Source organism: Periplaneta americana, chromosome 17 (assembly GCF_040183065.1).
Source record: "Periplaneta americana isolate PAMFEO1 chromosome 17, P.americana_PAMFEO1_priV1, whole genome shotgun sequence".
In the NCBI taxonomy this organism is placed as follows: domain Eukaryota; kingdom Metazoa; phylum Arthropoda; class Insecta; order Blattodea; family Blattidae; genus Periplaneta; species Periplaneta americana.
The window spans coordinates 891,210-914,365 of NC_091133.1; the positions used below are offsets into that span (position 1 = coordinate 891,210).

A 23,156-nucleotide genomic window follows, 5' to 3' on the forward strand; every position below is an offset into this window, starting at 1 on the left:
ATATTGGATCGGTGTCGGTTAGAGTTCCCGGGTAGCTCAGTGGTAGAGCGTTGGTACGTTAAACCAAAGGTCCCGGGTTCGATACCCGGCTCCGGAACAGTTTTTCCCTCGAAATTATTCATGTTATACAGGTTTGTTCAGTGTTGCCAATCTAGCGACTTTAACTCCTTTTCAACAACAATTTCTTTTAACTTTTATATTGCTTAAATAGGGATTTAGTGATCTTTTTAGCACCCCATAGTGACAAAATGTAATCTTTCTTTGTTGATAATGAGAAATCTAGCGACTTTACAACTACTTTTTGACAACTTTCCGTATTACACTCTGTTGGAGACAATGGTTTTTTTTTGTGCAATGTAAATAATGGCGGACAATAAGAAAAAGGTTCACTGTTCTCCAAGTTGTTATCATGTTATGGTGTTTGATACTGCTAAACATAATAAAGCTTTATAAAACGACAATTTTCGTTTAGTATTACAGTTCATTGAACATTTATGAACGTACCTATCATATCCATTAATAATTAATGGTTGTTATAAACATAATATAATTATAGGTTATGTTATTTGATACTGCTGAACACGATAGACCCTTATAAAATATAAGAATGTTTGAGTATTAAGGCAAGAAATTGAAATAAATATATATATAAATGTACCTAACATATCTATTAATATTAATAATAATGGATATTTTATTTGCACAATCTGTCACTCGTATATTTCAAACAGAAAAGAAATAACTGAACTTGAATCATCTAACTTAATCGGAGAAATTTCTTCAGTCAAAGTTGACTTTAGTTTGAGACAAATTAATCTCAGATTAGACTTTATACAACACAAAATTCCAAGTTCAGCTGAAACATGGATTAATTTAACCTCTGATCTAAGATTAAATGGTTTATACTATCGGGCCTAAGAATCTATAAATTTTAATTGACAAATGCGGTATCTTAATAAAAAGAGAACTTCGATCACGCATATTAGAACTATCATAGATGGTGAAGCCATTACTATTTTTATGGACTTAAGTGAACATAAATCTACAAGGATGAAGGAAGTTTCATTCAATTACTTAGCTTCTTACTGTTTAGATTAATTTCTTTAGTCTTAATATGCTTAGTTAGTGACTGGGCAGATGTAGTGCTCGAAGTTGCATGGCTGAGGTCTGCATGGAGGGGAGTATTCATATTAAAGGCTTTGGACGATATGGATAAATTGTATTATACGGTATTTATAGCCAGTTACCAGAAAACATAAGGGAACTTGAAAGTGTAGGCATGAAAGTGGAAGAGCCGTTTAATAAAATTAGTAAAATATTTTATATTCCCTTGGTTTCCTATAGCTATACAAGAACTTTGTCTTTGTGGAACTCTTACAGTGCTATACTACAGTACAACAAGAAAAAGGGACAAGAAAAGTCAAAGTTTAGAGGGCTATTGAAAAAAGCTAACAAGTAAACGTTCTGATGGGGGCAGATAAAAGAGTTAATTTTTTTTCTTCCACCATCGTGATAATATCAAAAGAAGTGCTTATACAAATTTTGGCCACTCGATCGGAATTACGAGGGCCGTAATAGTAATATGCGTTACAAGAGCGGTATGTTGAAGTTTTCATGTTCGAGGAGAAGTTTGAAAAAGCGAAACGTAGTTGAGCTTTTTTAATTTCCGAGAATTGAAGGAAAACATACCGCTCGTGTATCGTAGATTATTTTGTGCGAAGGTCGTTTATTACATACCTGAAACAGGAATTTCTAATTAGTTGCAATGAAATCTCCATCTTCGTTTCTGTTCAATGACGGCAAATTTGCAGCGTTTCGCTTTTTTAATTTCCGAGAATTGAAAGAAAACATACCGCTCGTGTATCGTAGATTATTTTGTGCGAAGGTCGTTCATTACATACCTGAAACAGGAATTTCTAATTAGTTGCAATGAAATCTCCATCTTCGTTTCTGTTCAATGACGGCAAATTTGCAGCGTTTCGCTTTTTTAATTTCCGAGAATTGAAAGAAAACATACCGCTCGTGTATCGTAGATTATTTTGTGCGAAGGTCGTTCATTACATACCTGAAACAGGAATTTCTAATTAGTTGCAATGAAATCTCCATCTTCGTTTCTGTTCAATGACGGCAAATTTGCAGCGTTTCGCTTTTTTAATTTCCGAGAATTGAAAGAAAACATACCGCTCGTGTATCGTAGATTATTTTGTGCGAAGGTCGTTCATTACATACCTGAAACAGGAATTTCTAATTAGTTGCAATGAAATCTCCATCTTCGTTTCTGTTCAATGACGGCAAATTTGCAGCGTTTCGCTTTTTTAATTTCCGAGAATTGAAAGAAAACATACCGCTCGTGTATCGTAGATTATTTTGTGCGAAGGTCGTTCATTACATACCTGAAACAGGAATTTCTAATTAGTTGCAATGAAATCTCCATCTTCGTTTCTGTTCAATGACGGCAAATTTGCAGCGTTTCGCTTTTTTAATTTCCGAGAATTGAAAGAAAACATACCGCTCGTGTATCGTAGATTATTTTGTGCGAAGGTCGTTCATTACATACCTGAAACAGGAATTTCTAATTAGTTGCAATGAAATCTCCATCTTCGTTTCTGTTCAAGGACGGCAAATTTGCAGCGTTTCGCTTTTTTAATTTCCGAGAATTGAAAGAAAACATACCGCTCGTGTATCGTAGATTATTTTGTGCGAAGGTCGTTTATTACATACCTGAAACAGGAATTTCTAATTGGTTGCAATGAAATCTCCATCTTCGTTTCTGTTCAATGACGGCAAATTTGCAGCGTTTCGCTTTTTTAATTTCCGAGAATTGAAAGAAAACATACCGCTCGTGTATCGTAGATTATTTTGTGCGAAGGTCGTTTATTACATTCCTGAAACAGGAATTTCTAATTAGTTGCAATGAAATCTCCATCTTCGTTTCTGTTCAATGACGGCAAATTTGCAGCGTTTCGCTTTTTTAATTTCCGAGAATTGAAAGAAAACATACCGCTCGTGTATCGTAGATTATTTTGTGCGAAGGTCGTTTATTACATACCTGAAACAGGAATTTCTAATTAGTTGCAATGAAATCTCCATCTTGGTTTCTGTTCAATGACGGCAAATTTGCAAAACAAAAATATCTATCTTAAACATTGTTGCTTTAAAATGTTTTATGTGTTTACTATACTCCAGCAGGCCGTGATATACGTCTGTCTTTTTTTTTCCCCCCAGTCTATAAATGTGAACTTAAAACAAACGGTAATGTTATGTAATGATATAGAGTTTACTTAATTTTTGCAAATATTTAAAAACAATAATTAACAGTGCAATTTAGGTGAAATTGCAATGGTAAGTTTCCAATTTATAATTATTACTATATTGAACGTCTCTAAAAATAATATGTTAAAAACCTAAAGCAGTAAAATCAATAAGCGGTAAGAAGAGGGAAATTGTTATGTGTGTTAGGTTGGGAATACTGAATGTGGAATTTTAGACTTTCCGCGGATTGGTTTTGTGCAGAAACCAAGCAAATATGCACGATCTCGCACAAAAAAAAATAAGTTCGCCAGCGGCCGTTAACAGAAAAAAACATAATTTCATTGCACAAATTTATTGGAACCGACACAGCAATTGTTAAACTATTTTTAAACATATTTTCCATCGGAATTGAGTCATTTCTCATACCATGGGATCGACAGAGAGAGGTGCAGACGCAGTCAAACACTGGTTCCGATCTCAGGCGGCTGACTTCTACGACACAAAAATTGATCCCATGGTATGACAGATGTCTCATTTCCAATGGTGGATATGTTGACAAATAGCGCAACAAGTTCTGTATCTGTTTCAATAAATATTTCCATGCAATTGTGTTATTCTCTTTAAACGTCCCCAGGGAAAATCACTTTCTGGACGGCCTCGTAATTGTGGTCGAGTTGCCAAAATTTGTATAAGCACTTCTTTTGATATTATCACGATGGTGGAAGAAAAAAAAAATATTTTTTTTATCTGCCCCCTTCAGAACGTTTGCTTGTAAAATCACATGAATTTCTTCTTGATTTAGCTCTTTTTTTTGTGATGTTTCAGAAGAACTTTTCAGTATATCAAACCAACTACAGGAAAGAACGTGTAGTCTACCATTACAAGAGCAATTTTCATTATAAGCAACAAAAAGAACAATCCAGAAGAATATGTAAAACAAATTCAGCAAAACATAAATTCATATCAGTTACAGAAACTTCCAAATACACGTATTTGACAATGAATAATTTCCAGGTCCCACAATGTTCCCACTCTTACATGTCGAAAGGACATTGGCGAAGGCTTTCTTTCGAAGTATGTGGTAGATCATTGGTGTAATGTTTGAGTACTTGCCGGAAGAAATAAAATGCTGGTAATGCACCATTCAGAATAAGTGAAACTTATAAAAGGAGGATACGGGTGATAGTCAGGTAGGGAGGGATGTTTCCGAATGTGTCTTTTTGGGCTGCAGTTCAATGGAATAAAAGCAGGCATTGGTGGTTTTGCACAGTTTCCCTTCACACACAAGTAAATTCTAGCCACCCTGTACAGTCAACAAAAAATATTATGCTGACAACAAAACAATCCAGACTCTTTTTTTTATTTTTATTTTTTTGCAAATCTCAAATTTTGGGTTTAGTCCAACATAATCTTCAAAATATGTTACAATATATGCACAATAGTTTATTATACGCAGGAATGGCCCAAATTTGCACCATTAGCTTTTCGTATTATTACAGACGTTCATAACAGGACTAAATATTTTTTTATGCTCGACCATGCCGAAATGTAGTAATTATACACCTGGTAGCAGTCCTTTAATGCATGTCATTAAAGTACACTTACTCATTAAAGTTCAGGTGTTTTCAGCCAATGACGAGTCAGCTTACAACTGTTCAGCCAATGAAGGTCAGCTTTGTACCGTTATAAAACCGTAAGTATCGATTATTCTCGGATATGCAATCGAAAGAGAATTAGCGAAAAGTCACGGAGGCTATGTTCTGTTACTATTATTAGCGTTAACTGTAAATAATATTCAAATAAATCCAATTTGTCATCTCGTTTTTCAATTCTAAATCAATTTCCAGGTTAATATCAGAGTAATGTTCATTCTTATCCTGTGCCAACGTCAATGACATTCGGCCTCGGAAAAAATCAATACTTTCACGTCTGCCCACATCTCACAATTTACGAGCCATTGTTCAAGGTCAGATACAAATAAAATGAATAATATCAAGTTAGAAATAGGGTTGAGCATAAAAAGTCGTATGAAACTCGCTTGCGCTCCTTTCATAAATATCCATACTCACTTCTTAATTACCTTCATTGTAGGCTCGTTGCATAATGTACTATTATGGAAAATTTGTATCCGCATATGAATCATGTCAAGCCATTGCATCTGGATATTTAGAGAGCAGGCTGTAACTTTATAAGTCGTCTTTTAATACTCTGTATTAAATTGCTCTTTTAAGACGTCTCTTTGGACTCTCAGGAATGGAATTTCTTGGATCATCATGTGACTGGCATAAAAGAGGAATATGTGAACCAGAGCTTAGATCTCATATCAGAGGTAAAGTTTGAGGAAGATCCGTTCGCTGTGGTGAAACGAGAACCAGAGGTGAGTGGAGCACAAGGAATGCACTGTGTGTTTTTTCTGTTTTAAATTGTATTTCGATTGTAACGGACACTACCTATTTTCAAGAGTACTTGCAGTGCCTTTCACTATATGATGGAGGCAAATACACTTATCACTGTTTACTATTACAAGTCATGTCATATTCCAGAGAAGAAATGTTGAACTGTTATCTCGTTTTATGTTTTAATTATGAAAACGAAAAAGGTTGCCAAGTCACACATTCCAACAGTGCCACAGTGGTCTAAAATGCAAATTTAGCGGGACATATTAATAACTTTTCAGCTACCTGACAGATTTTTATGAAATTTTACACAGTAGTTACAGGTAGCATATATGTTTTGTATGCAAGCTCTGATTACGTTTGTATAAGGAAACTACCCCTTATAGGGGGACGCAATTAGACAAAATTAGTAACTTTTGTCCTATCTAACAGATTTTTATGACATTTTATACAGTAGTTACACTTAGTACATTTGTTTTGTGTACAAACTCTGTTTTCGTTGGTATGAGCAGAAGTGCCCCTTACAGAGGGATGCATTTAGACAAAATCTTATGGGGGGAAAATGTAACATTTTAGGTACTATTGCACCTTTTGGACACTCGGGAAGCTTATTTGGTACATAATTAACAAGCTGTCATCTTGAATTCCCTGAATTATACTGTGGAAGCAGATTCGGTTCACAGATATTGAAATAACTGCAACCGAGAAAAATTGCACTACTGCACCTCGAAAGAATAGTGCTCATAAATTATTACGTCCGCAAATCTGCGCACCTTAAGACTAGATTTAAAATAGAGGTAAATAGTGGAGGAAGTGAAAAAAAAATTATATTTGGACGAACCAAATGGGGTTTTTTTTCTCTACCTTAGCAAACTCAATGGTTATATTTATATTTTGTCCCGTGTCCATTCATGCTAATTTTACATACTATAGTAACATTAAATGTAACAAAAACAAACAGTGTTACATACCCAAAGAACTACTTGGCATGTTGGTACCAAATATAAATGGAATCGACCACTTACAACAGAGATACAGCACAAGGAAAACGGCAGACTCGCGGCGCTTGCTGAGTAAGAATGCTGGGTGGCGAAATGTGGCATGTTACCGGCTTCTTATCTCGCTATGCAGCCACCTCCGCTGATTAAGATTATCAATTCAGTGTTGCTCAGTTATATAGGAAAAATAATTTAAGGGTTGTATTTCATTTTTTTACATGTCATTTTTCTCCATTTGTCCTCCTAAATATGGATTTTAGACCACTGTGAGTGCGTTTGAAAAAAATGTTATTCTTAAGGATGCTAATAATTGAGTTTGCTTTAGATGTATGTGCGAATGTTATCACCTGCCGTCATTTGTTGTTCACCCATTCCTATTTTTACAACGCTGTATCAACATCTCAGGTTATTTAGCCGTCTGAATTTAAGTATTTATGTATTTGCAATATATCTTTTGTAGAACATTAGTTTACCAGTAGAGAAAATATATTTGATAAATTTAAGATAAATTCTATAGCTTATATTGAGTGCATTCCAGAATTGATTCTGAATTTGGCAAAATGTTCTGATAAATATGTGCAGGCAGAGCTTGCATGAAACTACTGTTTATTTTATTTACTGTTTTCAAGTTACCGAGTTCACGAAATGGTCGAACGAATTTTTTATCTACGGTGTAATGATCGTTATGGTCATAGCAAAGGAATCTTTGTGTACTGGAGCTTTAGTATAATTTCATAGTACATGATATTGCTTGGTAGATATTATGCAGCTAAACTGGAATAAATTAGACAGTATTAACATTGTTATCCACATATACGCAACATTTAGTTATCATTAGAATATGCTTGTAGACTGCTGGTATTATGAGCACAGAAGTACTATTATAAGAAAACTGAACCAGACCAATATATACCTGGTAATGTGAAAGTTACCGGGTTGAATTTTTTTCTGGGTTTATCCTTTAAACAATTGAGAACAAATGCTGGCTAACTTTCGGCACTGGACCCTGGATTCATTTCGCTGGCATTATCACCTTTATTTTGCTCAGACGGTACATAACCATTACAATTGACAGTGCCGTAAAAAACCACTTAAATAATCTACCAAATTCGTGACTATAAATAGAATTGTTCGTTCATAGTTAATTTCTGCTATTATACAGTAGTTAATTAGTTATAATATAACAGCAAAATCCGGTCTACACCTCTGGAGTAACGTTCAGCGCGTCTGGCCACGAAACCAAGTGGCCCGGGTTCGAATCCCGCTCGGGGCAAGTTACCTGGTTGAGGTTTTTTCCTGGGGTTTTCCCTCAACCCAATATGAGCAAATGCTGGCGCTGGACCCCGGACTCATTTCACCTGCATTATCACCTTCATATCATTCAGACGCTAAATAACCTGAGGTGTTGACACAGCGTCGTAAAACAACCCAATAAATAAAGACAGCCATTTTCCACGGCACACTCTAAACATCCGCTGGCATGCTCAAGTCAGTCTTCAGTAAACACAGCGTAGGTGTACGAGCACAGAGAAGAAAATGACTTATGCGTATCTAGGATAGCCAGATCAGTAAGAAAATGTTTCGCTCATTAAATACTTACCTACACATGTGATGATATTGTATGTTTTCGAATTTCCTAAATAACAATTTAAAAAATAAACACGCATAATTATCACACAATATTGCACTGGAATAATTCTCTGTCATTAAATTTTGAATTTCTATCATAATTTTAAATAAAGATACATAAATAGTGTTCAGCAAATTAAGCTTTGAGGAATAACTCCCTGTAAAGTTAATTTGAATAATTTCGAGGGAAAAATTGTTCCGGGGCCGGGTATCGAACCTGGGACCTTTGGTTAAACGTACCAACGCTCTCCCACTAAGCTAACCGGGAACTCTACCCGACATCGATCATTTATATAAATAGTGTTAGTTCAATTTGTGAATTATATGAATTTTGTTTCTCTTATCTACATTTTTTTTTGCACCATGTGCCTTTTCACCATTTATTGCCCGGTAAGTTGACTAAAAAGTAATTAATATAAAATTAAAACTATTTTATTTAATATATCAATTGAATCGCACTTTTTAGAAAGGAACTAAGTCAAAGTTTGTCATTTATATTTCTTCTGATGAAATGATTAATACTTCCAAGACGCAAAGATAAAAAAAGGAAGGAACTTAAACATACCTTTCCTTGTATCTCTAACATCGAGTTGATGTTTATATTACGGCACTGGTACACTGGTATTTATTCTTGAAAGTAAGTTCTTTTGCTCTTCTGAAATATAGAACATTTTGACTTGGTTCCTTTCTAAAAAGTGCGATTCAATTCATATATAAATTTATCTGGTTTATATCTATTTTTTAGCAATCATTCCCTCCTAAAACCCTCAAACTTCCCCCCCTGCTTGCAAACAACAGCTTTATATTATATGAGAGTGCCAAAGGATTTTAAATCTCACTTTTATTGTGCCACGTGTTGAAAAAGATGAAAAAACGCTGTTCTATAAGGAAAAGAATTATCCCATGAAAAATCTGCCACAAGATTTGTTTTCTTTTAGCTAAACTCTGGTAGCGCTAATATGACTTAAACGGAATTCTGTGGCATCTAAAATTGATGTTAATGAAAATGCGCTATTTTTCTGTTTTATTTGGTCCGTGTTTTTAGGAAGAGCAGAGTGACTTGCACAGATTGAATGTGGAGCCAAAGGTGCAAGTAAGGGCAGAGGACGAGATTTTCATCGAAAGGTGAGTGTCTTGTCCGAGCCTTCACGTAGAGAGTTCATTGTGTTTTAAGTTTTGGTTTACTTGACTGTCCAGAAGGATTTTCAGAAGAACTGTCTGTCTGAGTCATCCAGCAATAATCAGTCATCACATGCACATCCACTTCCCTTGGTATAAGTACTGTTCAAACTTTGCTTCATGTTCGTGACGAATAGTGCCTAGATTTTGAGGAAAATAATCTACGTGAACATGAAAGAAGTGGACCTCCACACTCATATTGCAGCCCAGGGAAATATTGAACTACCATTTTGAGTCCATTCCAAGCGATTTTCTGTGAATTGCTCAACACTTTTACAGTCACTGTGTAACATTATTTGCCTCTTTTAATGTATTTTTAAATTTATTTATTTCTTGGTTTCTTCATTCCTCAATTCGTTCATGCATTCTGGTGTACTTAAGGGCATCTGTCTTTCAGTTTCTTACTTGCTTGCTTACTTACTTACTTACAAATGGCTTTTAAGGAACTCGAAGGTTTATTGCCACCCTCACATAAGCTCACCATCGGTCCCTATCCTGTGCAAGATTAATCCAATCTCTATCATCATATCCCACCTTCCTCAAATCCATTTTAATATTATCCTCACATCTACGTCTCGGCCTCCCCAAAGGTCTTTTTCCCTCCGGTCTCCCAACTAACACTCTATATGCATTTCTGGATTCGCCCATACATGCTACATGCCCTGCCCATCTCAAACGTCAGGATTTAATGTTCCTAATTATGTCAGGTGAAGAATACAATGCGTGCAGTTCTGCGTTGTGTAACTTTCTCCATTCTCCTGTAATTTCATCCCGCTTAGCCCCAAATATTTTCCTAAGTTCCTTATTCTCAAACACCCTTAACCTATGTTCCTCTTTCAGAGTGAGAGTCCAAGTTTCACAACCATACAGAAGAACTGGTGATATAACTGTTTTATAAATTCTAACTTTCAGATTTTTCGACAGCAGACTGGATGATAAAAGCTTCTCAACCGAATAATAACACGCATTTCCCATATTTATTGTCTTTCAGTTTCACACCACCAAAATTACAACTGCAATAATACATTAATGGTTGTTGAGCAATGTTGTTTCACCAGGTTGTGACCCCTCCACTGAGTAGACCTAGCCCTACTGTCCCACTCATACAGGAGACATGTTGGGGTTGTTATTAACTAATGCAGAGTCTTAGCAATAAAGCCATTAACTCTGTTTCTCTCCAATACATCTCACACACATTGAGGTTAGAGTACTGCTGTCACGAAACAGCCTGGCAAATTATGGTTTTGAAGTTATGGTTATGGGATAGCAGCATGCTTCTCTGTAAAAGACTGCATATAACTGTATGTCTAACAGCGTTCAGGCTGGGATGTACAAAGTCTTACAGCAAGTAAGGAATTGTTGTTGTAGAGAAACTCACAATCATATGAATCAGGTAGTTTATGTTATTAGTACCTACCTGGGATGCGTCATGCACAGTAATTATCAGCATTAAAAGAGGTGTGATGAATTTAGAAAAATTCTATAAAAGACAGACAACTAAAAAACGTGATTTACAAATTGAAACATTTGTAATATATAATAATGATTTTATGACTATTTTTTTTATGAATGAACAGTACTGGTCTTTAAATTATATTGTTCTAAATGAAAATGATATGTACTGTACTTGAATTACATTGTGCCACGAAACATTAGTGGAAAGAACCATGAACTGGTACGTAAATACACGCACAATCTGAGTAACAAAGAAGTAATTTTTTTCTAAGCTTATATTCATTCATTATTAGTTGCAACAGTAACAAATATAAATGACACTCAGGAGGAAATTAAACGCAGAATAAATATGGGAAATGCCTGTTATTATTCGGTTATTATCCAGTCTGCTGTCTAAAAATCTGAAAGTTAGAATTTATAAAACAGTTATATTACCGGTTCTTCTGTATGGTTGTGAAACTTGAACTCTCACTCTGAGAGAGAAACATAGGTTAAGGGTGTTTGAGAATAAGGTGTTTAGGAAAATATTTGGGGCTAAGCTGGATGAAGTTACAGGGGAATGGAGAAAGTTACACAACACAGAACTGCACGCATTGTATTCTTCACCTGACATAATTAGGAACTTAAAATCCAGACGTTTGAGTTGGGCAGGGCATGTAGCTCGTATGGGCGAATCCAGAAATGCATATAGAGTGTTAGTTGGGAGACCGGAGGGAAAAAGACCTTTAGGGAGGCCGAAACGTAGATGGGAGGATAATATTAAAATGGATTTGAGGGAGGTGGGATATGATGATAGAGACTGGATTAATATCTTGCACAGGATAGGTACCGATGGCGGGCTTATGTGAGGTCGGCAATGAACCTTCGGGTTCCTTAAAAGCCATTTGTAAGTAAGTAAGTATTAGTTGCAATTGCAATGCGTATTTATAATGTCGAAAATCATTTTATGCTCGACCATGCCGAAATCTAGTAATTTATACACCTGGTAGCAGTCCTTTAATGCATGTCATTAAAGTACACCTACTCATTAAAGTACACGTGTTGAGCCAATGACGAGTCAGCTTACACGTGTTCAGCCAATCACAAGTCAGCTTTGTACCGTTATAAAACCTGAAGTATCGATTATTCTCGGATATGCAATCGAAAGAGAATTAGCGAAAAGTCACGGAGGCTGGAAATCCAATATTGTCGCAGAAGGTTATGTTCTGTTACTATAATAATTAGCGTCAATTGTAAATAATATTCAAATAAATTCAATTTGTCATCTCGTTTTTCAATGTCTAATTTAATTTCAATGTTATATCAAAGTTAATATTTAGTTACTCTGTATGTTCTTATGGGCTGTCAAGGTCAATGTGAACATCTGTTCCTCGGAAAAAATCAATACTTTCGCGTCTGCGCACATCTCACAATTAACGATGTATTGCTCAAGGTCAGATAGAAATAAAATGAATAATTTCAAATTAGAAATATGGTCGAGCATAAAAAGTCGTATGAAACTCGCCTATAATAGTAATTAAGAAGCTCGTATGATAATTATGAAACTCGCTTGCGCTCGTTTCATAAATATCCATACTCTCTTCTTAATTACTATCATTATAGGCTCGTTGCATAATGTACTATTCTTATATTACAATAATTTATTTTTCTCACTCGGAGGATTCTTTATTGTGCTATGCTGTAGTAATTCTTGTTCAGAATGGTTTCATTAATTTGTCCAACGTCTTTATTTTCCATTATCAAAAATGAATCCCAGCAATATCTGCATATATATCACACTCGGAATTCTATAAAATTTGGTAAGCCACTTCGGTTAGACAATATCGCTAATAGTGTAAGGAACAGATCAACCGTAATCAAGTCCTTGAGTGGAGTAACATCGGAAGCTCATAGGAGACATTGAACGAAACATAGACTGTATTCATCCAACCAACACTCCAAATCGTTCATTCATTCAGAGTATTCTGGTCGAGGGCAGGTCCGTCTTTGAAAATCCAGTATTCTCCATCCTTTCCTATTTCCCGCCTTTCTCATAGTCTCCGCATACAACCCGTATGTCTTAATGTCGTCTATCATCAGAAGCTTCGGGTCAGATTCCTGCCCTGCAAACTTGGGCGCATGTGGCAGTGTCCAGATTTCCTTCCATTTCCAGCTGATACATTGGCTAATGCAGCGTTCATTCTATGGAGTGCGTGTATCAAGTGCAACAGTGGTCCTCACTTCACTCTGTAAAGTTGGTAAAAGTATTGGATAAAGAATACTACAAAGATAAAGTATTACCCTGCCGTAGAAAGGTGTGGTAGGGTCGATCGTCTGTTTGGTCAGGTGATACATAGTAAACACTTCATATAAATCTTTAACATTCGCTGTCAATATTTATTAATAACACTTTAGGAAAAATAACAATGAACCAAGGTCTCCAGTAAAGTACAAACAAAGATAATTCCTCACTCCTTCGACACTGGCTGACCACTAGAGTTCACTGAACTGGCATCCGCCATTACACAAACTAGTAATGCCATCTGTCCTCACAGTTTGTAATTATTAGCAACTCGCTAGTCAAGTCCCAACTTGTTCGATGTAGTAGAACCAAACACAACCTATATAAAACGCTTGACGAATGCTAGCTAATTCTTACACACTCTATCAGTAACCAAACTCTTTCTATGAATCATAATATATTTAACCTTACCAATATATAAAAACCTGTGTAGTTTCTGGTATGCCAGTCTCGAAACTCACTCAACAATAGGTTCAATTCGACACTCAAACCTTCATAAACACTACATACATCACCGCAGATCGCCTATGCTCCTGCCTGTAGAAAGTCACGAACCCCGTTCGATCCCACACTACATCAGTCCGCGTCCTTTCCGAACTGGGTCACCCGCGATCCATGCTGACTGTTCTCAGTTCACAGTTCCTTCGCCTTTGCTAGTTCTTCAAGTTCACTGTACGTCGAACCCAAGCCTTCCAGATACAGTTCACTACTCATCGAACCAAGCCTTCCGGATGCTGTTCCCTGCACGTCGCACCCAGCCCTCCGGATGAGGTACCTTGCATGTCGTACCCAGATCCACCTGGGTCGCTGCTGTCCAAGACTGAAGAAGAACTGACTCACATTCGTCGGCAACTCACGGTATTATTTGTTTACCACGATCGTCTAGAATGTTGTGCGTCGCGAAGCCTCTTGGCCTCTACAACAATCCGCTTTCAGGTTCTTTCTTACTTCCGCTCCCTCCGCTTTGCGCCGGAACCGGAGTTCTTTGCCATCTCTCCGCGCCTCGCTACTGCTCCTACCGAAGCTCGAGTTGTTTCCCCGCGCCTTCCTTTTGGCCAGATGCGCGAGCACGCTTCTGACATAACCAGATTATTCCAAAACGCTCCAGACGGACGCAACAATACCATATTTCCTGGGTTCTCTTCTAATAAATAACTTTAAATATCAACATCCAGGTAGAGGTGAAAGCTGCTCGTCAACCATAAAGCATTGAAGTCCTATATTTGCTATAGACATCTCCAATAGTTCTCCCAATTAAATCAATTAACGGTTTTATGTCGTTGATTCGGAGTTTTCTTATCATTGAAGTGGAGGGAAAATTTATGTTTAGAAAGCGTATATTCTTTTACAATTGAAAATTACATTGTTGCAGAACTTTAAAACATTGTCATTAGTTCAGTGTTCGCAAAACAACAGAGATTATTCCAATACAGATTTTCTCATGATTACGCTACTGTGAAATGGAGTCAGTAATGTTCCACTGCAAGTTTTAAAGTGATAAAGTTAACGAACTACAAAGGTCTTTATATATCATAAGAATAAGAGATAGAAAACGTTATAGCACATTTGCAAACCCGAATTTCAAAACAATCGCATAAAATAGCTCGCTCGTGTCGAAAAAAAAGTAAGCCAGAGGCAGTTGATTTTTGTACAGAGATGTTTTTTTGTTAAATATAAGGTACGAGGCGTATTCTTAAAGTAAGTTCCAAAAGGTTGTAGAAAGTAAACGGGAAAATATTTACAAACCATTTTTGTAGCATTGTATTCCCACACTTCAATTACTTCTCACCATAATCTCCACCATTATTGAGGCATTTATCGAGTCGTGGCACAAGTCTTTCTATCCCCTCATTGTAGAATTCGCCCGCCTGCGAACCACTCCGCAACATTTGTGCAAAAATTCAAGGAAAGCGAAGAAATTATGAACCTCCTGTCCTCATGAATTTTTTCATCGACAGCACGCACCAAATCGTCATTGATCAATGATGGCCGACCGGTATGCTGCTCGTCATGCACAGAGATGCGGCCCTCGTTGAACTTTCTAACCCATCTCCTGACCATTCCATCACTAATGGCATCATCACCATACACCTCACAAAGTTGACGATGAATGTCAGCTGGTTTGATGTTTCTCGCATTCTAGAAATGGATAACAGACCGCATCTCTCAGTCGGTGGGGTGCTCGATCACTTTAAACATTTCAACTGATCACAACTCACCACACACACACGGACTGAAGCTCTGAAACTGCGTGCACAGCTTGCCTGAGTACAGAAGAAGAAAACACGTATGGGCAAAATAACGATTGCAGCGATGCGACAGCTATAATTGAAAATGGAATTTACTTTAAGAACACGCCTCGTAGCTAAGAGTTGATTAATAGTATGTAATTCTTATGAAGTTTATTGCACAGATGAAGTCCGAATTGTTCATACATTTTTTATACTTGCAACATTACTCATAAATTAATTACAAGCATCTCTAATTGTACCGCCTCATAAAATAGGTTGTTTTAATTTCAATATTCAATTATTGGAGTTTATTTGTTGCGACTATTTTATAGATTCATAATATATTTACTTCAGGATTGCAGCTACGAATGACAGAAATGTATCAACAGATTTAGACAGTCTTGCACCTGAAGAGAATGAGACTGTGTGTGAAATTCTCAAGAATACAAGTTCCTTGGGAAAACCTGTGCGGACTTGTGAAGGTGGGATGCAGTTGGAATTAGAACTTCCTAAAATATGTTTCTCAACTGGGGAAAAACTGAACAGCGATTTGTCCAAGGACGTAAGCAAGAAACCTTTCAAATGTGAAGTTTGTGGTATATGTTTTGCGCAGGTTTGTAACCTGAGAGCCCATATACTTCTGCATACTGGCTTGAAACCTTTCATATGTAATGTTTGTGGTAAGTGTTTCTCTTTGTTGTGTAACTTAAAATCTCATAAACGCACGCACACTGGCGAGAAACCTTTCAAATGCGATGTTTGTGGTAAATCTTTCTCGCATTTGAGGTCTCTGAAAAAACATAAACCTGTGCACTCTGAGGAGACACTTGTCAAATGTCACTCTTGTGGCAAGTCTTTCTCGCATGTAAGTTATTTGAGAAATCATGAAGCTTTGCACTCTGGCGAGAAACCTTTCAAATGTAATGTTTGTGGTAAGTCTTTCTCGCATTTGGGTTCCCTGAAAAAACATAAACCTGTTCACTCTGGCGAGAAACCTTTCAAATGTGACGTTTGTGGTAAATGCTTCTCTCACTCGGGTAACTTAAAAGTCCATAAGCGTCTGCACACAGCTGAGAAACCTTTCATATGTGATGATTGTGGTAAAAGCTTCTCTCAGTCGGGTAACCTGAAAGTCCATAAACGTCTGCACACAGCCGAGAAATCATTCAAATGTGAGGTTTGTGGTAAAGGCTTCTCTCAGTCGGGTAACCTAAAAGTCCATAAACGTCTGCACACAGCCGAGAAATCTTTCAAATGTGATGTATGTGGTAAAGGCTTCACTCTCTCGGGTAACCTAAAAGTCCATAAACGTCTGCACACAGCTGAGAAACCTTTCATATGTGATGTTTGTGGTAAAAGCTTCTCTCAGTCGGGTAACCTGAAAGTCCATAAACTTCTGCACACAGCCGAGAAATCTTTCAAATGTGATGTTTGTGGTAAAGGCTTCTCTCACTCGGATAACCTGAAAGTGCATGAACATCTGCATACAGCCGAGAAACCTTTCATATGTGATTGTGGTAAAGGTTACTCGCAGGCGAATCATTTAGAAGCTCACGAAGGTCTTAACACTGTCGAGAAACCGTTTTAATGTGATCTTTGTGGTAAGAGTTACGCCCGTTTTTCTACACTGTGAACCCATATACTTCTGCATACTGGCTTGAAACCTTTCAAATGTGATGTTTGTGTTAAGTGTTTCTCTTTGATGTGTAATTTAAAATGTCATAAACGCACGCACACTGGCGAGAACCCTTTCAAGTGTCATGTTTGCTGTAGGTGTTTCACACATTCAAGTGCCCTATGTGTTCATGAACGCTTGCACACAGGCTAGAAACTCTTCAAATGTGGCGTTTGTGGTAAAAGATTAACTGAAATGAGTACCTTAACAGGCCATTAACGCCAGCACAGGGCGAGGAGACTTTAAAAGGGATGTTGGTTTTCAGTGATTCTCTTAGTCGATAGTTAAATAAGTTATGAAATCTTGCACACAGACAAGAAAACCTTCTAAATGTGGCAGTCAAATATGTTTAGCTACTAAGTATAGCGTAAGTATTGATGTAGTGATCAGGAAGAGGAAAAGGAATTTGTTGTGTCACTAGCTGAGAAGAAACTGCATACTGAATCATGAACTGGAAGGAAGTGAATGGGAGAAGAGTTCGGGACAGAAGAAGGTATCAAATAATAGACGACATTAAGATATATGCATCATATTAGGAGACAAAGAGGAAGGCAGTATATGGGAAAGATTGGAGAAAACTGCGTTTGCAGAGAAAGAACTCACCTTGTGCAGAACAATGAATGAATGAATCAATCTTTGTAAATGTTAATCAGTTTGTACTCATGAAAGAACGCCAATATTCAATTATGCACATTGTTGTTTCCATTGATAATTTGTTGTGGATCATAAACACTTTTGTAGTCGTGCGGTGTACTTGTCAAAATTTTATTGAAGTAATAAAGTAACCATAATTGTACATATTTATCGTGTTATATCTTATTTCTACAGCTTCTTTATAACTGCGAAAGGTGATGAAATATCAAAGAGGGTGAAATTAGGCTTTGTGCTAGAAGACTAAGAAATATAACGGGCTATGTGAACTATAGTGCACTAGGTATAATGTGGAATAAAATGAATGAATATGAATATGGAAACAGATTATTTGCTTCAACTCTTCCATACAACAATTAATAACCTATACTTATTCAATATATACTAATAATAAACCTGTAGCCGAAATGTTTCTGGTAATTTTCGATTTTCCAAAAATAATTGGTCCTAACATATATAATTAACCACCCTGAAACCGAAAATCGCTTTTTTGAAATTTTTGTTTGTATGTCTGTCTGTCTGTCTGTCTGTATGTTTGTTACCTTTTCACGCGATAATAGCTGAACGGATTTCGATAAAAATTGGAATATAAATTAAGTTCGTTGTAACTTAGATTTTAGGCTATATGGCACTCAAAATACATTATTTAAAAGGGAGGTTATAAGGGGGCCTGAATTAAATAAATCGAAATATCTCGCTTATTATTGATTTTTGTGAAAAATGTTACATAACAAAAGTTTCTTTAAAAATAATTTCCGATAAGTTTTATTTCTTGAAAAATTTTGATAGGACTGATATTTAATGAGATAAATGAGTTTTAAAATTAAAATAACTGCCATATAAGGCCGTGTAATGAATTAAAAACACAAATGACTTCGTCTATAAGGGGCCTTGGACAGCAACAATCGAAAGCTATGAAAGATAGCCTACAGATAATGTTTCTGTTTTTGTATGAAGTAATATCGGAAGCTAAATTAACCGATTTGTATAATAAATTATTAATTCACCATTGGAAAGTGTAGTTTCTCTAGATGGACATAATGCTATTATGTTATTACAGTAACTTCTGAGTGAATCGAGGACAGGTAAGATTAAAATAGCTTCTTATGCACAGAAAACTTGATAGGCTATTCTGTACATTCGTTTCCTGTATTTCCTAAACTAATTTTTATGACCAAATGAGTGGTCTCTGGATGAAAATGATCGCATGTTAATTATGCAAGTAGAATTTAAATTAAGTAACATATTAAACGATTTATCCTTCTATCAAACACGAATGTTCCCTGGATCAAATGTCCTATTTTAATTATGTAATTACTTTATATTTATTTCTAACAGGTGCAGCGGAGCGCATGGGTACGGCTAGTCAGGAATAAACTTTCCTTAAATTAAAAAAGGTTTTTAATTGAAGTAAACCTTTTATGTGTGTACCATTATTTTGTCACATATCTTATTTTTTAAAAAATATCGTATGAGGATTTTATAAAATGTTTATTTTCATCCATTAGATAATCCATTTGCACTGGCTTGCCTTCTTTTCAATATAACTTTGGAAAAAGTCATCAGGGACTCAAACATTGATACAAGAGCAACCATTTGTACTAAATCAACACAGATTTTAAAATATGCCGATGACCTGGACATAGTGAGCAGATCAATAAGGGATCCAAGAGATACTTTCATTAAACCGGAAACAGCTGCAAAAAAGATGGATTGCAGATAACCGAAGAGAAAATTAAATACATGGAAATGACAAAAAATCAGTCAAAAAATGACCATTTAGATGCTGGACTTCATAGGTTTCAAAGAGTAAAGTAATTTAAATACCTAGGGGTGAAAGTGACTGATGATGGAAAAATAGAGCAAGAAATTAAGCATAGACTAACTTTAGCTAACAGAAGTTATTATGGATTAAATAGACAGATGAGATCCAGATATATACACAGGAAAACCAAAATAAAATTATATACGACCCTTATTAGACCAGTGCTAATGTATGGAGCTGAGACCTGGGCTATAAATAAAGAAGATCAAAATAAGCTAGCAGCATTTGAAAGAAAGATTCTGAGAAGAATCTGTGTGCGAAATGGGAAAGTGAAGAATAAGATACAATTCTGAACTGTATAAAATATTTAACGACCCTGACATAGTAAGAGAAATTAAAGCAAGAAGAATACAGTGGCTGGGCCATCTATACAGAACATAGGAACAATACCCAGCTAGAATGTTGACCTTCAATACTATTTATGGCAGTCGAAGAGTTGGAAGACCTCCAGTGAGATGGTTGCAGCCTGTAAAGGATGACTTGTTGAGGAGTGGTGTGGGGGCATGGAGGAGAGCAGCAAGTGATAGGATGACATGGAGGACAATTGTTGGGGCGGTCAAGACTGGCAAACGGCTGTAGTACCACGAGAAGAAGAAGAAGAAGAAGAAGAAGAAGCTCCGATCTTAGTAGGCCTACTGACCAGGAGTATCTTCTGGGGACCTACCAAGCCGTTCGTTCTGACCATCGTCCGATAAAGCTTGAAAGAAAGAAACCAGGGCCAGTTGTTCAGTCTCGATGACTTACAACTGCTTGTAGCATTTTCCGCTTGTATGTGAGCTGTGGTAAACCTTCACATAATTCAGTGTGCATAGATGAGAAATGCCATGCTTCGAAACGAAGTCTGACTGTGCAGCGTAAATCAACATTTGACACCGGAGTATACTACTAGTGAGCCATGGGTTATTTTTGAGTGTAAATTTAAAGAAATAGGCGGAGAGTTGCACTACGAAACAAAATTTGAAAACAGACATAGGGCATTAAGCTCGCAAAACTTTAGCGCTGATGCAGAGACACAGGATATTGTCGAATTACTATTTTCCTTTTTTCTACGTTCTTTCTGCCACAAATAGCAACTTTTCCGCACTGGCCATCTGCATTTTTCAAGAAAAGTTTTTTTTTTCTATACACCCTAATATATAACATTAAAAATAGATATGTCGTAATCCAATTTGTTCATACTTTAACCTTTTTATTGATTTAGTATATTTCGTAATATTGTGATTGTATAAAACTGTTTATTGTCTGTATTGCCCAGTAGCATTTTTGTTGAGTTAAATCTATTGTTAAACTTCTGCGATGTGTAATATGTCTTTCAGTAACATACATTCGTGTGCCTTGCTTAGTGTACAAAACATATTCATGGAATAACAATCCATGTTCCCGTTGAATAGTAAATTTACGAGCGGAATTACGATGTAACATATATGTTTGTCTTGCACAGTTAGCACATTGTAACATTGACAATTATTCGGCCGAACGCTTCAGTTTTGATATATGACAATTTTTTTTTATAAATTAGCAGTACTTCACGTTAAATCATATATCATATTCTTCTAGGCGAAAATAGTATGTATTGTAGTTGAATTATATCGTCATAAAACACTGGAAGAAAGACCAATATACTGGTACGTAAATACATGCACAAACAGAACAACAAAGAAATTTAGTTATTTCCTAAGCTTTTATTTCATTAATTATCTGTTGCAAATCCAGTGCATACTTACGATGTTGAAACACATTTTCTTGTATTACAAGAGTTCATTCTTCTTACTTGAAGCACTTGCTGCAGAAGCTTCAAATTTAACTATTATTTTTAGGTAGAACATTCTCTACACCAGGTAATATTAGTTAGCAGCTGCAGTCCTTAAAACTGAACATAATTTATTATCTGTCAGTCGACTCTTAAGTTAAGATATCTTAAGTTTTATGGAAGGGAAGAACTGATTACAATTATTATTTTTAGTAGGTTATTTTACGACGCTTTATCAACAGCTTAGGTCATTTAGCGTCTGAATGAGATGAAGATGATAATGCCGGTGAAATGAGTCCGGGATCCAGCACCGAAAGTTACCCAGCATTTGCTCATATTGGGTTGAGGGAAAACCCCGGAAAAAACCTCAACCAGGTAACTTGCCCCGACCGGGAATCGAACCCGGGCCACCTGGTTTCGCGGCCAGACGCGCTAGCCGTTACTCCACAGGTGTGGTCGATTACAATTATACGTACTGTCGATCATTGATATTATTTGCGAAACAAATTGTTACATTATTATTTAAAATGACGGCTGTAGCACCATGAGAACAAGAAGATAATCCGTTATATCTCGCAATCCCCTCTCTTGCCGGTTGAAAGTTAGCTGATACAAGTAAAGGCTCTGCAGGTAAGGCAGTTTGTTCAAATTCACTTTCATGGCGAAAAAAAAACACTCTCGGTCCACGGTACAAGATGACTGTAGAGTTGTTCGAGTCATCACTACTGCAGCTTGTCAGTCGTAATTGTTATCCAGTCAGTTCTCGAGATCTGAAGTTTAGTTGTTGCAAGAGTGTCTTGAGAAGCACTCTTAAAGTCATAGTTCTTAAATGAGTTAGATACTTGCAACATACATATGGTCAAGTTTTTATGAAACAATAATTATTTTATGTTATATCTAATTGTACCTGACATTTTCACGTAATCTTACGATTTTCGTTTTGTGCAAAATTCAGTTACGGCTTATGAAAGAGATCTGAAACAAGATATTTTTGGTGACATTCATCAATAAATCCCTTAATCATGAGGTAAGACCATAACAACAATAACATCCTATTTATTATACATTTTGATTACACACCTTCAACTTTCTTAACGCTTTGACAAATGTGTTAAATGTACAATTTTCTGTATTAAATGAAACAATTACGGTATAGGACCTTATTCACTTTCGATTGTTAATTCGAATTTGAACGAAATGTATGTTGCAGCAATATCATGACACAAAAAAGTTGTAATGTATACAAAAACTATGATATATGCGCCAGCTAACAAGCTTGTTTTGCCAAGTCTTGTCATGTTACGCATGTATCAAATTTACAATTTTTTTTCTTTTATGTACACGAAAACCGTTCACTGTACTCAAATGTGCCCACGTGATATATCATTCTTATTTGCATTCTTTTCAACATTAGATAAAAGTTAATAGCCTATGTAAGTTCCGAGTTAAACGTTTCGGACAATATATATTTTTTAAGAAAGCTATTAACTTCCTATCGATGAGGTGATAGTTATCTTTTTATTTTGGAAAGCCTGTATTAAATAAGTTTATTCCTCGCATACCGGTACCTATATTTGAATCCTGTAATGATTAGTTTCAAATTGTTAGGACGTAGAGAATTTCCATGCAGCCGAATTATTCCATATTACTCTTCGTTTACTTCCACTGATTCTTGAATTTGTCGATTAATAAGTAACATTATTAATTTGTATTTAATATTATTTTAACAGTTTCCGTATTATCAAATAAATTAGGTTTTGAAAGAATAACATTTTACCGTATATAATTTTATTCTGAAGCTTTTATGAAATAGAGACGACAATTTCCTTTCCAA

At 36.1% G+C, this 23,156-nt stretch overlaps 1 protein-coding gene across 2 annotated transcripts in view; it reads left to right on the top strand.

The window, feature by feature from the left end:
* Positions 1-17,892, top strand: part of LOC138693031 (zinc finger protein 235-like) — a 31,077-nt gene extending 13,185 nt beyond the window's left edge. The window contains exons 3-5 of one of the 2 annotated variants that reach the window (XM_069816550.1): positions 5,504-5,629; positions 9,321-9,400; positions 15,776-17,892. In XM_069816550.1, coding sequence (XP_069672651.1) covers positions 5,504-5,629; positions 9,321-9,400; positions 15,776-17,009 — 1,440 coding nt within the window. In that variant the 3' untranslated portion in view covers positions 17,010-17,892. The remainder of the gene's footprint in view (positions 1-5,503; positions 5,630-9,320; positions 9,401-15,775) is intronic. The other variant, XM_069816551.1, reaches the window with a different exon arrangement.
* The last annotated feature ends 5,264 nt before the right edge of the window (positions 17,893-23,156 follow it).